General features: G+C 53.2%; 1 protein-coding gene across 1 annotated transcript in view; it reads left to right on the top strand.

The window, feature by feature from the left end:
* LOC115466330 (E3 ubiquitin-protein ligase TRIM39-like) overlaps positions 1-20,306 on the top strand; it is a 40,319-nt gene that overhangs the window by 9,056 nt on the left and 10,957 nt on the right. The window contains exons 3-6 of the mRNA XM_030197506.1: positions 649-879; positions 7,277-7,299; positions 7,805-7,923; positions 8,069-8,089. Coding sequence (XP_030053366.1) covers positions 649-879; positions 7,277-7,299; positions 7,805-7,923; positions 8,069-8,089 — 394 coding nt within the window. The remainder of the gene's footprint in view (positions 1-648; positions 880-7,276; positions 7,300-7,804; positions 7,924-8,068; positions 8,090-20,306) is intronic.

Here is a 20,306-nt window from a genome sequence, read left to right as displayed (position 1 = left end):
GGTTGAGCAGGGGGCAGCCCAGATTGGTTGAGGTATTTCTTCCTAATCTCTGGCTGTGCCCCCTGCTATTGTTGCCAGGGTTGCGGTCTTCCCGCAACACTGGGCGGGTTTTCTGCGAGCAGCTGCGGAAAATTTTCGGCGAGGTGCGGGTTTGGCCTTTTTTCCGGGGCTTCTATTGGTCCAATTTGGTCCAATACAAGCTTTTCCAGGGCTTCTATTGGTCCAATTTGGTCCAATAGAAGCTTTCCCAGGGCTTCTATTGGTCCGATGTGGTCCAATAGAAGCTTTTCAGGGGCGTGGTTGGCATCAGGGGCGGGGTTGACGTGGGGGCGGGGTTGGTGACGTGGGAGGCGGGGTTTGACTTTGGGTGGGTTCAGGGCTGATTTTGGGCTGGGAAAATGTTTCCCTTCTGGCAACCTTGCCCCCTGCTGGTTCATTATCTGGTTGTCTTCTGTGCATGGTTTGCTGTGCTGTGCTGTCTGTCTCATGTGCTCCTGAAGCTTTGCACCGATCCTTGTCCGTTTGTTCCTCTTTCCTGGTTACCTTTGATCTTGTGATTCCTAACCTTGCTTGCCTTGTTTTCATCTACTCGGTACACTTTAAGGACACTGATATTTCTTCTTTATGCTTTTGATCTTTTCAATGTAGAATGAGACAAAGATAAAGAGAGAGAAAATCCCGTCTGAGTTCGAGGAGCTGCAGCAGTTTCTGAATGAGGAGCTGCAGATCCTTCTCTCAAGGATGGAAGAGGAAGAAAAGGAGATTCTGAAGAAAATCAGGGATAATGTGACCCAACTGGATGATCAAAGCTCCTCCCTCAAGGAACTGATCTCGGAGATAGAGAAGAAGTGTGAGCAGTCAGTGACTGAGTTACTGAAGGTGAGACTCCAGTATGGAGCTGGGCCCCCAATGCATCTGATATTTAATACCTGGAAGAGAATCTTTGCTGTCAGCAAATGAATGAACTAGCTCCTATTGTTTCTCCTGTCAGTCTCACATACTGACACCCCTGCTCCTTCTGCTCTCCCTCTTTCAACAATCTTTTCAACAATCTCTTTTCTCCTTCTTTCATAGACTCCTTTCTGTATCTGTCCCAGTACAGCTGCTTCTCCCTCTTTCTTGCTCTTATCTTCCACTTCAGTGGTGTAGCTACGTGGGGCAAGGGGGGCCTGGGCCCCCCGTAGATTTGGCCCTGGACCCCCCTGCCGACGACCCTCTCAACTCCCGCCGTCGTCATCGCCTGCTTTTGTTGGTGGGGGACCCCAACGCCCGCCAGCCGAAACCTATGGAACTTAGCCTCCCAAAGTGCTTTGAAAATATGCCTCATAAGCACCTTATTTTCATTTGTAGTGAATAATCAGTAGAATATAAATGTAATAATCATTCTCTTCCATATCATCAAGCTGATCAATCCATAGACTGGTGGGTTGTGTCCATCTACCAGCAGGTGGAGATAGAGAGCAAACTTTTGCCTCCCTATATGTGGTCATGTGCTGCCGGAAACTCCTCAGTATGTTCTCTATCTCAGCAGGTGGTGGTCACACACAGCAGCAGCTCTGGCTAGGCCTCCAAGCCTAATCCTTAGGTTTTGTTGAGGCCTGGGGTTGAGGGCTCTTTTGAGCAAGTGCAAACCTGGTGGTGCCAGGTCCCTCCTTTTCTCCCCCCTCCCGCTGGCTCCGTTTAAAAAAAAAAAAAAAAAAAAAAATTTTAAACGTCTTTAAAGGCGTTTAATTCGACGTTTCTTTAAACGTTCATTGCAGCTACTCACTGGGACACCAGTTCGTTACAGCTCGGAGCGGCAAGCAGGTAATTTTACCTTTTTATAGCGGGCAGGGGGTTCCCCGATTCTTCTCCTCGTGGCAATGGCGTCGGAGGGCGAGGGCGCAAAGGGTCGCTCCCCGGATCGCTGGAGCGCTTCTAGAGGGGATGCGGGGGTTTTACAACCTGATTCGCCCTTGATGGGTGATAGTTTAGTGACCGATGAATGTCCCGGTCGTTCCTCCGGCGTGGCGGTTTTTTCCCGCCATAAACGCCCATCCCCCGCTCCTCGCCTCCGCCATCTTGGCCGGCCACGCGGCTCGGACGGCTTCTTCGTGGGCCGCCCTTGAGGTTGGAGACATTAATGCCATGAACGCCCTTAATTTGGGCGACGGCACAAAAGCGGCTAAAGTTAAGCGCCGTTCTTCCCGCGCGGCTCCTTCACGGAGTTTCGCGCCGGACACCATTTTGGATGCGCAGCATGTCTCTCCCCCGCTATTGCGAGCGCCGGTTGAGAGTGCGTCTAGGGCTGTTGCCCAGGCTGCGGAAGTGCACAGTCTGGGGGGTTTCTCCCCCGAGTTTGTTTTGCTGCTGCATCAGGCTTTCCTCATGCAAAACGCTGCCCCTGCTCCCTCTTCTGATAAAGAGGTTGAGGTTCCCAGAGGTAAACGCCCTCGGGTTGATTTCCAGGCCTTGGAGGACTTTTGTCTCCTCCGATGTAGATGAGGGCAGCGTGTCTGAGGTCTCCCAACGATCCTTTGCGGATTCCTTGGAGGAGATAGATCCCCGCTCGGATGGAGCGGATGACCCCTCTGCAGCGCGGCTTTTTAGCCCAGAGGATTTGCCCAACCTGTTGTTACAGGCCATGGACACTTTGAAGATTTCCTCTCCGGAGGACGTCTCTCCCTCAGCCCCTGTTGGCTCTGCCATTATGCTGGGGACGAAGCGCCCGCCTAGAACCTTCCACGTGCATGATGCCATGCACACCTTAATTGCGGCTCAATGGGATGTCCCGGAAACGAGCCTTAAAGTGGCTAGGGCTATGTCCCGCCTCTATCCTTTGGCTGTGAGTGAACGTGAGGCCTATCTGTGGCCTACCGTGGATTCTTTAATCACTGCGGTGACTAAGAAAACGGCGTTGCCGGTGGAAGGTGGCACGGTCCTAAAGGACGCCCAAGACAGAAGATTGGAGGCGGCCTTAAGGTCGTCCTTTGAGGCAGCTGCTTTAAGTTTGCAGGCCTCAGTTTGCGGCTCCTATGTGGCCAGGGCGTGCCGGACTATGGTGCAGCGGGCTTCCCCCTCGGATCATTCCTTGAGGGCTGATTGGCCGGCCCTGGAATCGGGCTTAGCCTATTTGGCAGACTTGCTGTATGATGTCTGGAGAGCCTCAGCTAAAGGCATGGCTCAGACAGTCTCTGCGCGGCGGTGGCTTTGGCTGAAACATTGGTCTGCTGACCACGCCTCTAAATCCCGCCTGGCTAGATTGCCTTTTAAAGGCAAGCTGCTCTTTGGGGTCGAGCTGGACAAAATCGTGACCGATCTCGGCACGTCTAAGGGCAAGAAATTACCAGAGGTCAGGGCTCGGGTTAGTACTCGTCCCGGTACCTCCAGAGGATGGTTGCAGGAAGCCCGTCGGTACCGCCCGGGCAAGTCGGGTTCCTCTGCCCCCTCTTCCTTCAAGAGGAATTTCTCCCCCAAGCAGCATTCCTTTCGCAGAGACCGCCGTCCCGGAGGTGTTCCCTCCGGTCCTCCCCCAGGGTCTCGTACCCAATGACGGGGCCTTGGTCCACGCCCCAGTGCAGATTGGAGGACGGCTGTCCTCGTTTCTGGGCGAGTGGACCACTATAACTTCAGACGCGTGGGTGCTGGAAGTCATCAGAGACGGCTACAAGCTAGAGTTCTGCCAACCCTTAAGAGACGGGTTTGTACTCTCTCCCTGCAAGTCTCCGGTCAAGCTGTGGTAGTGCAGCAGACCTTGGACAACCTGATCCGCCTGGGTGCGGTCGTTCCGGTGCCAAAAAATCAGATTGGCAAGGGACGTTACTCCATTTACTTTGTGGTTCCAAAGAAAGGAGGTTCTGTCCGGCCTATCCTCGACCTCAAAGGGGTCAATTGGGCCTGGAAAGTGAGGCACTTTCGCATGGAGACTCTCCGCTCTGTTATAGCGGCAGTGAAGGCAGGAGGGTTCTTGGCTTCCTTGGACATCAAGGAAGCGTACCTGCATATTCCCATCTGGCCTCCTCTCCAACGCTTTCTGCGTTTTACAGTCCTGAGACGACTCTTCCAGTTCAGAGCCCTCCCTTTCGGGTTGGCTACTGCTCCGCGGACCTTTTCCAAAGTATTGGGGGTCATAGCGGCCTTCCTGCTAAAGGAAGGAGTACAAGTCCATCCTTATCTGGACGACTGGTTGATCCGAGCCCCCTCTTATGCAGAGTGCGGCAAAGCTATAGACCGGGTAGTTGCTCTTTTGAGCTCCCTGGGATGGATCATCAACTGGAAGAAGAGCCAGCTGCGGCCGACTCAGTCCCTGGAGTATCTGGGAGTTCGATTCGACACCCAAGTGGGCAGAGTGTTCCTGCCAGACAATCGGATTGACAAGCTTCAGGCTCAGGTGGACTAGTTCCTAGTAGCCTCTCCTATTCGGGCTTGGGACTACGTGCAGCTGTTGGGCTCTATGACGGCCACGATGGAAGTAGTGCCCTGGGCCAGGGCTCATATGAGACCACTCCAGCTATCTCTGCTGCTGCGCTGGACTCCGATGTCGGAGGATTATGCTGTGCGCCTTCCCGTGGACCCAGCAGTGCGCAAGGCGCTGAGCTGGTGGACGCAGACAGACAAGTTGTCTGCAGGATTGCCTCTGGTGACCCCGGAGTGGATTGTCGTCACGACAGATGCCTCTTTGATGGGCTGGGGAGCCCACTGCTTGGGAAGGACAGCGCAGGGGCTCTAGTCTCCTGCACAGGCAAGTGGTCTATCAACCTCCTGGAACTCAGAGCCATTCGGTTGGTGTTATTGGAGTTCATCCCGGTACTGGTGTTGAAGCCTGTACGGGTCCTGTCGGACAATGCCACGGCTGTGGCCTATATCAACCGCCAGGGAGGTACCCAGAGCGCCCCTCTAGCCAAGGAGGCTATGAGTCTTTGCCAGTGGGCGGAAGTGAACCTGGAGCAGCTTTCAGCGGCACACATTGCCGGAGTCATGAATGTCAAGGCGGACTTTCTCAGTCGCCATACCTTGGAGCCCGGAGAGTGGCAACTATCTGCTCAGGCGTTCTTGGACATCACGAAGCGCTGGGGCCAGCCGAGCCTAGATCTGATGGCGTCATCGGCCAATTGCCAAGTGCCGCGCTTTTTCAGCAGAGGACGGGACCCTCGATCCCTGGGAGTAGATGCTCTTCTCCAACAGTGGCCGACACAAGAGCTCCTCTATGTGTTCCCGCCCTGGCCCATGTTGGGCAGGGTGCTAGACCGGGTGGCAAAGCATCCCGGCAGGGTAATCCTGGTGGGTCCGGATTGGCCCAGACGTCCCTGGTATGCGGACTTGTTCAGGCTCTCAGTCGACGATCCTCTGCGGCTGTCAGTGGAGCAGGGCCTGTTACATCAGGGTCCCGTGGTGATGGAGGATTCCTCTCCCTTTGGTCTTACGGCCTGGCTATTGAGCGGCAGCGTCTGAGGAAGAAGGGCTTCTCAGACAAGGTCATCGCCACTATGCTGAGAGCGAGGAAGCGCTCTACTTCTACTGCTTACGCCAGGGTTTGGCGTATCTTTGCAGCATGGTGTGAAGCAGGCTCACTTTCTCCCTTTACTGCTCCAATTTCTTCAGTGTTGGCGTTCCTGCAAGAAGGTCTGGAGAAAGACCTGTCGCTCAGTTCCCTTAAAGTCCAGGTAGCGGCTCTGGCTTGCTTCAGGGGCCGCCTGAAGGGTGCTTCCCTGGCTTCGCAGCCAGATGTGGTGCGCTTTCTCAAGGGAGTTAATCACCTGCGCCCTCCTCTGCACTCAGTGGTGCCTGCGTGGAATCTCAACCTGGTGCTAAGAGCATTGCAGAAGCCGCCTTTGGAACCCTTGTCGAGGGCATCTCTGAAAGACCTGACGTTGAAAGCAGTCTTTTTGGTGGCTATCTCTTCAGCCAGAAGAGTTTCCGAGCTCCAGGCGCTCTCATGTCGAGAGCCTTTTCTGCAGTTCACTGAGGCAGGAGTGACTATTCGCACAGTGCCTTCCTTCCTGCCCGAGATTGGTTCTCGCTTCCATGTGAATCAGCAGCTCTGTCTCCCTTCCTTTCGTAGGGAGGACTACCCAGAGGAGTACTCCGCTCTTGAATATCTGGATGTGAGACGAGTCATCATCAGATACTTGGAAGTGACCAATGATTTCCGGAAATCGGATCATCTGTTTGTCCTGTTTGCAGGTCCTCGTAAGGGTCTGCAGGCTGCTAAGCCTACAGTGGCAAGATGGGACAAGGAAGCCATTGCAGCGGCTTATGTGGCCGCGGGGAAGGTGCCGCCTATCCAGCTGAAGGCTCACTCCACGAGAGCTCAGGCGGCCTCGATGGCAGAGGCCGGATCCGTCTCCTTGGAAGAGATATGCAAGGCGGCAACGTGGGCTTCGGCTCATACATTCTCCAAGCATTACCGTTTGACTGTGGCTGCACGGGCGGAGGCCCGGTTTGGAGCTTCAGTGTTGAGGTCAGGGATTTCTATGTCCCGCCCTGGGTGAGTACTGCTTCGGTACATCCCACCAGTCTATGGATTGATCAGCTTGATGATATGGAAGGTAAAATTATGTATAATCATACCTGATAATTTTCTTTCCATTAATCATAGCTGATCAATCCATAGCCCCTCCCAGATATCTGTACTGTTTTTATTCTGGTTGCATTTCAGGTTCAAGTTTAGTCTTCAGTTACTTCAGAAAGACTTCGTGTTCAAGTTTTTTCACTTGGATTCTTCAAGAGTTGAGACGAGTTTGTGTTACAGTGAGCTGCTGCATTCCTCTCCCCCCCGTTCTACGGGGCTGGATTGAGACATAAATTCTGCCGGCACTCCCTCCCGCTTCGTGCGGCTGTAGGGCAGCTTTGTACCCCTCCCGCTTCGGCGGTGTTAGGGTCAGTCAGCTCCTCCCGCGGTTGCGGTTGCAGGATAAGCCAGATCCCCCCGCATCGGCGGGTGTGGTGTCCCTCCCCCGCTCCGCGGGGATGAGCTGGACGGATTCCCCTCCCCCACTTGTGTGGGGATGAGCTGGGTTAATTCCCCTCCCCCGTTTCGGCGGTGGTGAGCTGGGCAGAGTGTCCCTTCGTGGGTGTAATTCTCTAAGTGCTGAGTCCTGCGGATGGAGCTTTGATATCGACATACTGAGGAGTTTCCGGCAGCACATGACCACATATAGGGAGGCAAAAGTTTGCTCTCTATCTCCACCTGCTGGTAGATGGACACAACCCACCAGTCTATGGATTGATCAGCTATGATTAATGGAAAGAAAATTATCAGGTATGATTATACATAATTTTACCTTTTCCCCTCTAGGATGCGAAGGCCACCCTGAGCAGGTACAGCTCTGTTCTGAGTTCTCTCATTGTATAAGAAATAGCAGCCCTGTAATGTCACTGTGGGACTTTCACCTCTCCAGTGACTGATTTTATTATTTATTTATATCATTTATACCCCACAATTTCCCACCACTGGCAGGCTCAATGATGGGTGATGGGACAAAGATGTGTCGGGTGTAACACACTCCTTGTGCCAGGGTAATCATGCTTTCTTCTATTCACTTCACCCTGTAATCCCCATGCTCCATTATATTAGAAGTATAAAAAGTTGTGGGATATAGACATAAAAGAATCTAAATTATTACTAGCACTAAATTAATTCAGCAGGCTTTGAGATTTGTTCTCTTTTCTTTTTCTCTGAGTAAGTTCTGTTTGTACACCTGCGAAGTAACAGCAGTATCTTTCCCTCCTTACACCTGTCTCTGTCTCATCTCTGTCCCCTGGGACTCTGAGAACTGGGGGTGAATGTCTCCTAGAATAATTCCAGTCACATTCTGATCCTCAGGTGTCAGACAGTGAAGTTTCCAAGACCAGAGGCTGCTTGTACTGAAATGAAACTCTATTTCCATCTGATGTACCCTAGGCAGTATTTTATTGTGAAGAAAATGCTCAGAAGACACCAAGGTAATGAATCATTTCTAGGGCTGTAATTGATTAGCAAAGAAATAAATACAGTACTGATACGTGATCTGTCTCTATTGATAAAGAAATTACTTCTGGTTTTGGTTTTGTCATTTTATTAATTTAATTTTGTTCTATTTTCTTTCAGGAAACCTTTCTGCCAAATTGGGTAAGATGTTATCTGTTACATTTTTTCACATTTAAAAATCCTTTATAAGATGAATCTCTATCCTGGGGTGGTTACAAATATACAACAGATAATTGCATTTTATGTGGTTCTCTGCTGTGAGTGTGTTGTAACATGGGTGTAAGGTAACCCTAAAGAAAGGATGTACAATAGTTTTTCCCATGGAGATGCTTTATATTCTGAAAATGTGTCTATGACCTTCCTCCTCCTGGTACTTTCCAAATCCTTCTGTTTCTATCCATTGTACTTTGTTCCTTCTTTCCCACACAGTCAACCTCTGCTTGGTCCTTCCCATCAGGTCAACTCAACATCCATTCCATCCTTCCCCGCTGTACCAGTTTAGTTTCCTATACCTCTTTTCCCCCTATTGCTAGCTCAGTCTCTGGTCACTGTCCCCCCCCCCCCCCCCCAAGTCAGTTTGACCCCCTGATAGTGAGAGGAGTGTGGTGCCTCTTAACTGTGCTGACCTGCCTCTTTAGCACCAAAAATTCCATTCCTGCAGGATGAACCACATAGTGTTAGCATATCTCATAAGAGGAGTGAGATATCTGTGGATGCCATGGACTTCACACACCAGAAATGAAACTATATTGGGTGGGTTTGGGTGTTTAAAAGTGGATGCTATCTTACCACTCATCTCAGGGAATGAGAGAATAACAAATTCCTGAGAGAGAGAGGTACCAGGGAATGAACTGGAAACAGAAGAGGAACTGTGATAGAGCTTCCTGAGGTCAGGGGAACAGACCGAGGAGCAGGGATAATGCAGGCTGGGGTCAAAAGTGGAGTAGGGATGCTGTGAATGAGGACGAGGGAGCAGAGATTGAACTAGCTGGGGGAAAGGAAGGTGCGGGTATTTAGCCAGTAAAAGGGGGTGGATTGAGTCAGTACTTGAAAGGAAGGGGTGGGGATAGAAGTGGCTGTGGGACAGTGAGTGGGAAGGCATGAAGCTCCCTGGGGGAGAGAAGGAGTAGAAACTGAACCAGCTGAGAGGAAAATGGATGGACTAGCTAGTACATTTTCTACCTGATCCAAATGAACACTGAAACGATAATCCAGTCCATGTTTTTCTTCATTGCATCTCTGGACTTAATGAGGGTAATTTTATAACAGGGTGTCTAGGTTAAGGCAGCCTAAACAATGCGTATTTAAGCCTATTCTTTAAAGATCAGTAAGCATCTAGTTGTCTTTATAAAACAGTAGTGTAATTAGCAGTGATTGTACCTTAAAAGGAGGTGCAGACATTTACATCTTCCCTATAGCACATAAAGGGGTCCATTTACTAAGCTGCGGGGAAAAAAGGCCCTGCAGTAGTGGCGGGAGCCGTTTTACCCTTGCACTAGGGCCTTTTTTACTGCAGTGGGTAGCAAGCTCCCCCCCCCCCCCCCCCCCAAAAAAAAAGCCATGCGGTGATGAGCACTTACCACCACCTGTTGAAGTGGCGGTAAGGGCTCCCGCAGTAACCCAGTTACCGCTGGGTTAGCGCCACGCTAGCCAAAAAAAAAAAAAGAATTCTAGGGAGCATCAGAAATGGCGTGCGCTCAACCCGGAACTACCGCTGGCGGCAGTTCAGTTTTAGTGTGCGGTAAGCCTGCGTTGGGCACTGCTTTGTAAAAAGGCCCAAAAGTATGTAAGTATGGAGGTGAACTAAAGTAATTAAGGTGTGACCTGTGAACTTCACCTGTACTCCGCCTAGACCTCGCCCCTGGCTGTGTGTACCAGGAATTATGTGCATTCCTGCTGAAGTGCATAGCTTTCACAAAAGTACAAAAATGGAAATATGTGTAACCAACAAGGCTCCTCAAAAGTGAATATACAGAAAATAGGAGCCAGGCCTACTGTGACATTAAATAACTTCAGTATTATTTTAAAAAATGGGGAGAAAGGTGCATGGAAACATCAGATGCTAATCAGTGGTTATGCTATTGGATCTCCTATTTCAAAACCTTGAGCCTACTGCATGTCATCAATCATTTGTATCCATAGGGGCCCTTTTAGAAAGACGTGTTAGGCGCTATGTGCATGCAGCACACGCCTAAACGAGACTACTGCCAGGCTACCGCGTTCCCCTGGCAGTAATTTTAGATTTGGCTCATGCCCATACCACCTGGATGATTTATTTCCTCCCACACGCGTCATTTCCGGTGCTAATAGACTGTTGGCTTGCGCCAACCAGTCACTGTGCGTGAGCCCTTACCGCTAGATCAGTGGGAGGCGTTAAGGGCTCAGGCCGGTTTTGGACACGTGCTGGCTTCAGTTTTACCGCAGGCCCTTTTCCCATCCCATTAAAAAAAAAAAAAGCCCTTTTCTGCAGACGTGGTAAAAATGTTCCCGGTTCGCGCCCAATGCAGGTGCCTACACTACCGCAGACCACTTTTTACCGCGGCTTAGTAAAAGGACCCCATAGTCTCCAAACCCCCCTGTGTCTTTAACATTAACTTCTTTATTATTTATTCACTTTTACAAATTGTAATATCAAAAATCACCAATTCCTTAGCGCAGGCAGCAGATGAATCCATCAACTGGTGGGTTGTGTCCGTCTACCAGCAGGTGGAGATAGAGATCACTGACTTCAGTGAGTGGTATTGGACTACCAGCCCCTCTGCAAGCTAGTATATCTATATCTCCTTACCAGCTCCTGGATTTTCTGCTTTGGGACTCTTCCTGGGCTGCTGTTTGCTAGCCAGTTGAGGTGGGGGCGGTTGACACTGGTGTCATCCTTGGCGGCATACCTCTTTTGGGGGTCCCTGCCTCACCCCTTGTCCCACGTCTGTCTCTCTTTCTGCTTTGCTTTGCTTTCCTATGTAACCTTCCTCACCTTAAAAAAAAAAAAAGATTTGACGAGAAGCAGCAGCAGGACCTGTGTTTCAAATACATATTAGAGAGACAGATGTTTTCAGTGGGCTGAACAGAGTGGGAACTCCGACTCTCCGACTGAGCTGTCCCGTCAGTGTTCGTTGGAGGGAGGTTCTCTTGCAGCGCGGGGTGAGTGCTTTGATTTTGTTTCTCCTCGGCTTCGTGCGAAGACTCGTTATGGCCGCTGAAGTTGTCAAGCGCTGCTCCCGCTGTGGTAAAAAGAGATCCGCAGCAGGGCTTTGTGTAGCGGGTTGCTCCAAGTCTGGGCCGGCTGATACTGCGGCCATAGAAGAACCGTCAGTTTCCCGCGCTGAGAGCGCGGCTCCGCACGCCATTTTGTCTCTCCCCGCCGACGCGGCTCCCGCCAGTCAGCTGATGGCGGTTTCGGAGCCATTGCTAGCGGCTGAATCAGAGACTCTTTGTGCAGCCCCAGCACATGTTCAGGATTCGTTTCTGGGGGCTCTGGGGATCCATTTTTGCCAGAATTTGTTCTGTTGCTGCATCAGGCTTTCCTGTTAAAGAAAGCTGCCTCTCAGCCTGTTCCTCAGGCTTCTGTGCTCCCTGTTGTTTCCTCGGAGGCAGGGCTGGAGCATTTATTATCTGCTCAGGATTCTCTCCCTTCTAAGAGGAGAAGAACTGCTTCTTTTTCTGAGGCAGTTTCTTTAGGACCTGGGTCCTCTTTGCCTTCTTTGGCTGCTCGGTCAGAGGGTTCTCTTCGTCCTTCTAGAACAGAAGATTTTGAGGAGGGGGAGTTAAAACAGGAAGAACATGATGACCCCACTGCGGTGCGGGTTTTTCATAGGGATGAGCTAGCCTCGCTGATTTCTAATGCGTTGGTGGCTTTGGACATTGTTGATCCAGAGTCTACGTCCTCCTGTGCGGTCAATCTTAAGATGACCAGTACCCGTAAGCCTTCTAAGGCGTTTCCTGTTCATGAGGCTATTCAGGAGCTCATTTCTGCACAATGGGCTGATCCTGAGGGCAGTTTTAAGGTGGCCAAAGCTATGTCTCGCCTTTATCCCGTGGTTTCGGATCAGGCAGACAAGTATGTTCTTCCGACTGTGGATGCCTTAGTAACCGCAGTCAAAAAAGACTACTCTTCCAGTTGAAGGAGGGGTGGCGTTGAAGGATACACAGGACCGTCGCCTAGAGGCTTCTTTAAAACATGCTTTTGAGGTGTCGGCGTTGGCGCTTCAGGCATCTATTTGTAGTTCATATTCTCCGAGGACAAGCAGGCTGCTTGTTCTCACGACTGGGTGACGTCCGCGGCAGCCCCCACCAACCGGAAAGAAGCTTCGCGGGACGGTCGGCACGCAGGGCACGCCCACCGCGCATGCGCGGCCGTCTTCCCGCCCGTGCGCGACCGCTCCCGCCAGTTCCTTTTTTTCCGCGACTGGAGAGAGTTGTGCTTTTGCCACTCTCTCTGTTTTCAGCCGCCGGATTTTTCGACCGCGTTTACGCGGATCGTTGCTTCGCTCCGGATTACCGTCCGGTTTTTTCCCTTTTCTTGTTTGTTATAAAAAAAAAACAAAAAAAAAACAACAATCTGCGCGTGTGGAGCACGCGCTCCCCTTTTCCCTCGCTTCTAGCGGGGACGCACGTTGCGGCCTAGTGGTCGCTCGGTCGTTTATTTTTTCGTGGTGTGATTTTAGCCACCATTGACGACTTTGACTTCGCCGACGCGATTTTTCCGTCGATGTCCTCGAAGGTCCCGAGTGGATTTAAAAAGTGTGGTCGCTGCGGCCGGCCGATCTCGCAGACCGACACCCACGCTTGGTGCCTCCAGTGCCTCGGGCCGGAGCACAATCTCAAGTCGTGTGCTTTGTGTCTCGGTCTCCGGAAACGGACTCAGGTTGCGAGGCAAGTTCTGCGGGACCGTCTTTTTGGAACTTGCGCCGGCCCCTCGACGTCGACCTCGACGGCATCGGTATCGAAGGCCGGTTCTTCGGTACCGGTATCGATGCCCGAGACATCGGCACCGATGGCAGCGACCCCAGGAGAACAGGTCCCGCCGGTCCGCCGGTGAGAGTGGGGTTGAGAGGCCGCGCGGGCAGTCGGCCCCGGTCACTCCCTCAGCTCGTGAGCCACGGGACCGAACCCTGTCTGACCCGGTACCTCGAGACCGAGGGGGATCGACCTCCTCCTCCTCCATGCCCTCCGGCGCCGGTGACGTGCATCGAAAAAAGGACAAGAAGCGTCGTCACCGGGCGCCCTCGGTGCATCCCGATGAGGAGTCGACGCCGAAGCGTCATCGTCGAGAGGAGAGGTCCCCGTCGGTTGTGGAGGTACCGACGCGTCGGGGTTCCGGCACCTCGGTGCCGTCTCCTGGCTCCCAGCAGCTTCCGGCACCGACACCCTTACCGGCCCCACCGCCTTTCCCGGCAGCGGGCCTGGACGAGTGCCTCAGAGCCATCCTTCCGGGGATCCTGGAAGGGCTGATGAGCCAGGCTGTGCCGGCGCCGGGGGTGCTTGCGCCCTCGGCGCCGATGACTGTGGCGCCGGCGAGCTCTAGCCCGGCGCCGGGGCTGTCGACACCGCCGCCGCTTGCGGTGCCGGTCTCAACTGCCACGCAGGTGGAGTCGACGTCGATGGAGGGAGCTCCGTCCCCGCCGGCGCGGGAGTCCACCGCTCGACGACACCGAGACCTCGGGGCCTCGACGTCGAGCCGGGCCCGGTACAGGACTCAGCTACATGAGCTAATGTCCGATACCGAGGATGAGGACTCGTGGGGGGAAGAGGAGGACCCTAGATATTTCTCCTCAGAGGAGTCTACGGGCCTTCCCTCGGACCCCACGCCTTCCCCGGAGAGGAAGCTCTCACCTCCTGAGAGTCTCTCCTTTGCCTCCTTTGTGCGGGATATGTCTATCAGCATTCCCTTCCCCGTGGTCTCTGTGGAAGAGCCGAGGGCCGAGATGCTCGAGGTCCTCGACTATCCATCACCACCTAGAGAGTCCTCCACGGTGCCGCTGCACAATGTCCTGAAGGAGACGCTGCTCCGGAACTGGGTGCGACCATTAACTAACCCCACCATTCCCAAGAAAGCAGAGTCCCAGTACAGGATCCACTCTGACCCAGAGCTCATGCGGCCCCAATTGCCCCATGACTCAGCGGTCATGGATTCTGCTCTCAAGAGGGCACGGAGTTCGAGGGATACCGCCTCGGCGCCCCCGGGGCGGGAGTCTCGCACTCTGGACTCGTTTGGGAGGAAGGCCTACCAATCCTCCATGCTCGTGACCCGCATCCAGTCATACCTGCTCTATATGAGCATTCACATGCGGACCTATGTGCAACAACTGGCGGACCTGGTCGAGAAGCTCCCGCCGGAGCAGTCCAGGCCTTATCAGGAGGTGGTCAGGCAGCTGAAGGCGTGCAGAAAGTTCCTGTCCAGGGGTATTTTTGACACCTGTGACGTGGCATCTCGTGCTGCGGCCCAAGGTATAGTGATGCGCAGGCTCTCATGGCTGCGTGCCTCTGACCTGGACAACCGCACCCAGCAGAGACTGGCTGACGTCCCTTGCCGGGGGGATAACATTTTTGGTGAGAAGGTCGAGCAGATGGTGGACCAACTGCATCAGCGGGAAACCGCTCTCGACAAGCTCTCCCACCGGGCGCCTTCAGCATCCACCTCAGCAGGTGGACGTTTTTCCCGGGCCCGGCAGGCTGCACCCTATTCTTTTGCAAAGCGTAGGTACAACCAGCCGGCCCGAAGGCCTCGTCAGGCACAGGGACAGCCCCAGCGCGCTCGTTCCCGTCAACAGCATGCGCCTAAGCAGCCCCCTGCACCTCCACAGCAAAAGCCAGGGACGGGCTTTTGACTGGATCCACGGGAACATAGCCGCCCTCAAAGTGTCCGTACCGGACGATCTGCCGGTCGGGGGGAGGTTAAAATTTTTTCACCAAAGGTGGCCTCTCATAACCTCCGACCAGTGGGTTCTCCAAATAGTGCGGTGCGGATACGCCCTGAATTTGGCCTCCCTGCCTCCAAATTGTCCTCCGGGAGCTCAATCCTTCAGCTCCCATCACAAGCAGGTACTTGCAGAGGAACTCTCCGCCCTTCTCAGCGCCAATGCAGTCGAGCCCGTACCACCCGGGCAGGAAGGGCAGGGATTCTATTCCAGGTACTTCCTTGTGGAAAAGAAAACAGGGGGGATGCGTCTCATCCTAGACCTGAGAGGCCTGAACAAATTCCTGGTCAAAGAAAAGTTCAGGATGCTTTCCTTGGGCACCCTTCTGCCAATGATTCAGAAAAACGATTGGCTATGTTCCCTGGATTTAAAGGATGCATATACTCACATCCCGATACTGCCAGCTCACAGACAGTATCTCAGATTCCGCCTGGGCGCACGGCACTTTCAGTATTGTGTGCTGCCCTTTGGGCTCGCCTCCGCCCCACGAGTGTTTACGAAGTGCCTCGTGGTGGTGGCGGCGTACCTACGCAGGCTGGGAGTGCACGTGTTCCCATATCTCGACGATTGGCTGGTCAAGAACACCTCGGAGGCAGGAGCCCTCCGGTCCATGCAGTGCACTATTCAACTTCTGGAGCTGCTGGGGTTTGTGATAAATTACCCAAAGTCCCATCTCCAGCCATCCCAGTCTCTGGAATTCATAGGAGCGCTGCTGAATACCCAGACGGCTCAGGCCTACCTTCCCGAAGCGCGGGCCACCAATCTCCTGGCCCTGGCTTTGCAGACCAGAGCGTCTCAGCAGGTCACAGCTCGGCAGATGTTGAGACTTCTGGGTCATATGGCCTCCACATGACTCCCATGGCTCGTCTTCACATGAGATCCGCTCAATGGACCCTAGCTTCCCAGTGGTTCCAAGCCACCGGGAATCTAGAAGATGTCATCCGCCTCTCCACCAGTTGCCGCACTTCACTGCTCTGGTGGACCATCCGGACCAATTTGACCCTGGGACGTCCATTCCAAATTCCGCAGCCTTCGAAAGTGCTGACGACGGATGCATCTTGCCTGGGGTGGGGAGCCCATGTCGATGGGCTTCACACCCAGGGTCTGTGGTCCCTCCAGGAAAAGGATCTACAGATCAACCTCCTGGAGCTCCGAGCGATCTGGAACGCACTGAAGGCTTTCAGAGATCGGCTGTCCTACCAAATTATCCAAATTCGGACAGACAATCAGGTTGCAATGTATTACGTCAACAAGCAGGGGGGCACCGGATCTCGCCCCCTGTGTCAGGAAGCCGTCGGGATGTGGCGTTGGGCGTGCCGGTTCGGCATGCTCCTCCAAGCCACATACCTGGCAGGCGTAAACAACAGTCTGGCCGACAGATTGAGCAGAGTCATGCAACCGCACGAGTGGTCGCTCCATTCCAGAGTGGTACGCAAGATCTTCCGAGAGTGGGGCACCCCCTCGGTGGATCTTTTCGCCTCTCAGACCAACCACAAGCTGCCTCTGTTCTGTTCCAGACTTCAGACACACGGCAGGCTAGCGTCAGATGCCTTTCTCCTTCATTGGGGGACCGGCCTCATGTATGCTTATCCTCCCATACCTTTGGTGGGGAAGACCTTACTGAAGCTCAAGCAAGACCGCGGCACCATGATTCTGATAGCGCCCTTTTGGCCCCGTCAGATCTGGTTCCCTCTTCTTCTGGAGTTGTCCTCAGAAGAACCGTGGAGATTGGAGTGTTTTCCGACTCTCATTTCGCAGAACGACGGAGCGTTGCTGCACCCCAACCTTCAATCCCTGGCTCTCACGGCCTGGATGTTGAGGGCGTAGACTTCGCTGCGTTGGGTCTGTCTGAGGGTGTCTCCCGGGTCTTGCTTGCCTCTAGGAAGGATTCCACTAAAAAGAGTTACTTTTTCAAGTGGAGGAGGTTTGTCGTTTGGTGTGAGAGCAAGGCCCTAGAACCTCGCTCTTGCCCTGCACAGAACCTGCTTGAATACCTTCTGCACTTATCAGAGTCTGGCCTCAAGACCAACTCAGTAAGGAATCACCTTAGTGCGATTAGTGCTTACCATTATCGTGTGGAAGGTAAAGCCATCTCTGGAGAGCCTTTAGTCGTTCGATTCATGAGAGGCTTGCTTTTGTCAAAGCCCCCTATCAAGCCTCCTACTGTGTCATGGGATCTCAACGTCGTCCTCACCCAGCTGATGAAACCTCCTTTTGAGCCACTGAATACCTGCCATCTGAAGTACTTGACCTGGAAGGTCATTTTCTTGGTGGCAGTTACTTCAGCTCGTAGGGTCAGTGAGCTTCAAGCCCTAGTAGCTCATGCTCCATATACCAAATTTCATCACAACAGAGTAGTGCTCCGCACCCACCCAAAGTTCCTGCCGAAGGTGGTGTCAGAGTTCCATCTTAACCAGTCAATTGTCTTGCCAACATTCTTCCCCAGGCCGCATACCCGCCCTGCTGAACGTCAGTTGCACACATTGGACTGCAAGAGAGCATTGGCCTTCTATCTGGAGCGGACACAGCCCAACAGACAGTCCGCCCAATTGTTTATTTCTTTCGACCCTAACAGGCTAGGGGTCGCTGTCGGGAAACGCACCATCTCCAATTGGCTAGCAGATTGCATTTCCTTCACTTACGCCCAGGCTGGGCTGACTCTTGAGGGTCATGTCACGGCTCATAGTGTCAGAGCCATGGCAGCGTCGGTGGCCCACTTGAAGTCAGCCACTATTGAAGAGATCTGCAAGGCTGCGACGTGGTCATCTGTCCACACATTCACATCTCATTACTGCCTCCAGCAGGATACCCGACGCGACAGTCGGTTCGGGCAGTCGGTGCTGCAGAATCTGTTTGGGGTGTAAATCCAACTCCACCCTCCAGGACCCGAATTTATTCTGGTCAGGCTGCACTCTCAGTTAGTTGTTCTTCGTAGGTCAATTTCTGTTGTACCCTCGCCGTTGCGAGGTTCAATTGACCTGGGTTATTGTTTTGAGTGAGCCTGAGAGCTAGGGATACCCCAGTCGTGAGAACAAGCAGCCTGCTTGTCCTCGGAGAAAGGGTATGATACATACCTGTAGCAGTTGTTCTCCGAGGACAGCAGGCTGATTGTTCTCACCTACCCTCCCTCCTCCCCTTTGGAGTTGTGTGTTTCATCTTTTTGCTAGTCATTCAACTGGCGGGAGCGGTCGCGCACGGGCGGGAAGACGGCCGCGCATGCGCGGTGGGCGTGCCCTGCGTGCCGACCGTCCCGCGAAGCTTCTTTCCGGTTGGTGGGGGCTGCCGTGGACGTCACCCAGTCGTGAGAACAATCAGCCTGCTGTCCTCGGAGAACAACTGCTACAGGTATGTATCATACCCTTTCAGCAAGGGTATGTCTTAGTTGGCTTCATCAGGCGCAAGAGCAAGATCTGGAGGAAGGTTCTCGTTTAGAATCTGTTTCGGCCTCTTTGGAATCTGGATTGGCTTATCTAGCTGACTCCCTTTATGATTTGGTTCGTTCTTCAGCTAAGCTCATGGCTCTGACGGTGTCTTCTTGCCGCCTGTTATGGCTGCGCCATTGGTCGGCAGATTTGGCCTCTAAGCAGAGACTTACTCGGCTTCCTTTCAGAGGTAGGCTTCTCTTTGGAGAAGATTTAGAGAAGATTGTCAAGGATTTGGGTGACTCGAAGGGTCAACGTCTCCCTGAAGATAGAACTCGGTCTGCTGCGAGACCCTCGTCTAATTCTTCTTCTGCTCGATCTCGGTTCAGAGAGGTTCGCCGTTATCGTCCTGGTCGGCCGGCTCCTAACTTTCAGCGGAGCCGCTTTCAGCAGCGTTCTTCCTTTCGCAATGATAAACGCTCTGCAGCCTCCTCTTCGTGTCCAGGGCCTGCAGGACATCCTTCACAGTGATGGGGCGCGGGTTCACTCTTCCGTTCCAAAGATTGGAGGTCTGCTGACCTTGTTCTTCGAAGAGTGGGCCAACATTACGTCAGACAGTTGGGTTCTAGATATTATCAGAGACGGTTACAAGCTAGAGTTTTCTTCGCCCCTTCGGCAATGTTTTCTTGGAATCCTGTTGTGTATCTTCTGCCAAATGGGTGGCTCAGCAAGAGACTATCTGTTCCCTGTTGGATCTCGGGGCGATTGTTCCTGTTCCACCTTCCGAGATTCGGACGGGTCGTTATTCCATTTATTTCGTGGTACCTCGAAAGGGAGGTTCCTTTTGGCCCATTCTCGATCACCGCAAGGTCAATCAGTGCTTGAGGGTGCGTCATTTTCGCATGGAAACGTTGCGGTCCGTGGTATTAGCAGTTCAGCCAGGAGAGTTTTTCACGGCTTTAGACCTCAAGGAGGCCTATCTTCACTTTCCTATTTGGCAGCCACATCAAAGGTTTCTCTGCTTTGCCGTACTCGGACATCATTTCCAGTTCAGGGCGCTTCCCTTTGACCTTGCTACAGCACCTCGGACTTTCTCCAAGGTCATGGTGGTGGTGGTGGCAGCATTTTTAAGAAAGGAAGGGATCAGGGTTCATCCCTACTTGGACGACTGGCTGATTCGGGCCAATTCGGCTCAGGAAAGCCACAGGGCTACCGACAGAGTCATTTGTCTGTTGCGGTCGTTGGGGCTGGGTAATCAATCTGCCCAAAAGTCAGTTGGTTCCTTATCAACAGCTGGAATACCTAGGTGTTTGCTTCGACATGGCGTTGGGACGTGTTTTCCTTCCGGAGGAACGTGTTCTCAAGCTTCGTTCTCAGATAGCCGGTCTCCTCCGGTTGTCCAGTCCTCGAGTGTGGGATTATGTTCAACTTCTCGGTTCTATGGCAGCGACCTTGGAGGTAGTTCCTTGGGCCAGACCTCACATGAGACCACTTCAGTCTTCCCTTCTGTGCAGGTGGTCCCCAGTGTGTCAGGATTATCAGCGCAGGCTCCCTTGGCTTTCCAGGGCGAAGCACAGCTTGACGTGGTGGTGCCACAGTCCTCACTTACGGAAGGGTATTTCTCTGGCAATTCCTCAGTGGATTGTAGTGGTCACGGATGCCAGCCTGTTGGGTTGGGGAGCTCTTTTTTTGCAACGGTGTGCCCAGGGGACATGGTCATCGACTGAGGCCGGTTGGCCAATCAATCGTCTGGAACTCAGAGCAGTTTTCTGTGCCCTCCTGCAGTTTCAGTCCCTAGTGGAGGGGAACCAGGTCTGAGTTTTGTCGGACAACACGACGGCAGTAGCCTACATCAATCGTGAGGGCGGCACCAGGAGTTCAACTCTGGCGACAGAAGCGGCACAACTTCTTCAATGGGCGGAAGCTCATCTGGAGTGCCTGTCGGCGGCTCACATTGTGAGGAGCAGCAATCTTCAGGCAGATTTTCTCAGCCGACACGTCCTGGATCCGACGGAATGGGAGTTGGCAGACGAAGTGTTTCAGTTGATATGTCGGACTTGGGGGACGCCGATGATAGAT

This window comes from Microcaecilia unicolor, chromosome 3, assembly GCF_901765095.1.
Source record: "Microcaecilia unicolor chromosome 3, aMicUni1.1, whole genome shotgun sequence".
Lineage (NCBI taxonomy): Eukaryota > Metazoa > Chordata > Amphibia > Gymnophiona > Siphonopidae > Microcaecilia > Microcaecilia unicolor.
The sequence above is the reverse complement of the archived record's forward strand: the minus strand, read 5'-3'. Positions and strand labels throughout refer to the sequence as shown.